This window comes from Merops nubicus, unplaced genomic scaffold (assembly GCF_000691845.1).
Source record: "Merops nubicus isolate BGI_N331 unplaced genomic scaffold, ASM69184v1 scaffold43829, whole genome shotgun sequence".
In the NCBI taxonomy this organism is placed as follows: Eukaryota; Metazoa; Chordata; class Aves; order Coraciiformes; family Meropidae; genus Merops; species Merops nubicus.
Window position 1 is genome coordinate 2689 of NW_008633872.1, and position 322 is coordinate 3010.

The following is a 322-nucleotide window of genomic DNA, read 5'->3' on the forward strand; positions in this document are numbered from 1 at the left end:
AGGGGGAGGAGACCTCTCTCTCTGAGTGCACCCCTTCCCTCTGTCCCCTTGTCCCCTTGTCCTCCCTGTCCTGTCCCTGTCCCCCGGGCGGTGCCCGCGCAGGGTGCGCACGGTGGCAGAGCTGGAGCAGAGGTTCCTGCTGGTGCCTGAGGCACTGAAGGATGCCTACCTCGTCCACCTCGTCCAGACCTTCCAGGACCAGCACGAGGACTGGGCTCTCATCATCTTCACCAGGACCTGCAAGTGGGTGGGCTCTGGGTGCCCCTGACCCCACGGTTCCAGTCAGGGCCCCGTGCTGGGGCTGGGCTGGGATCTGCCCCTG

The 322-nt window shown here is 66.8% G+C and overlaps 1 protein-coding gene across 1 annotated transcript in view; it reads left to right on the plus strand.

Moving 5' to 3' along the window:
• LOC103780703 (probable ATP-dependent RNA helicase DDX49) overlaps positions 1 to 247 on the plus strand; it is a gene marked incomplete at both ends in the record, with an annotated part of 1964 nt that extends 1717 nt beyond the window's left edge. Inside the window, one exon of the mRNA XM_008948392.1 lies at positions 103 to 247. Coding sequence (XP_008946640.1) covers positions 103 to 247 — 145 coding nt within the window. The remainder of the gene's footprint in view (positions 1 to 102) is intronic.
• Between the last annotated feature and the right edge of the window lie 75 nt (positions 248 to 322).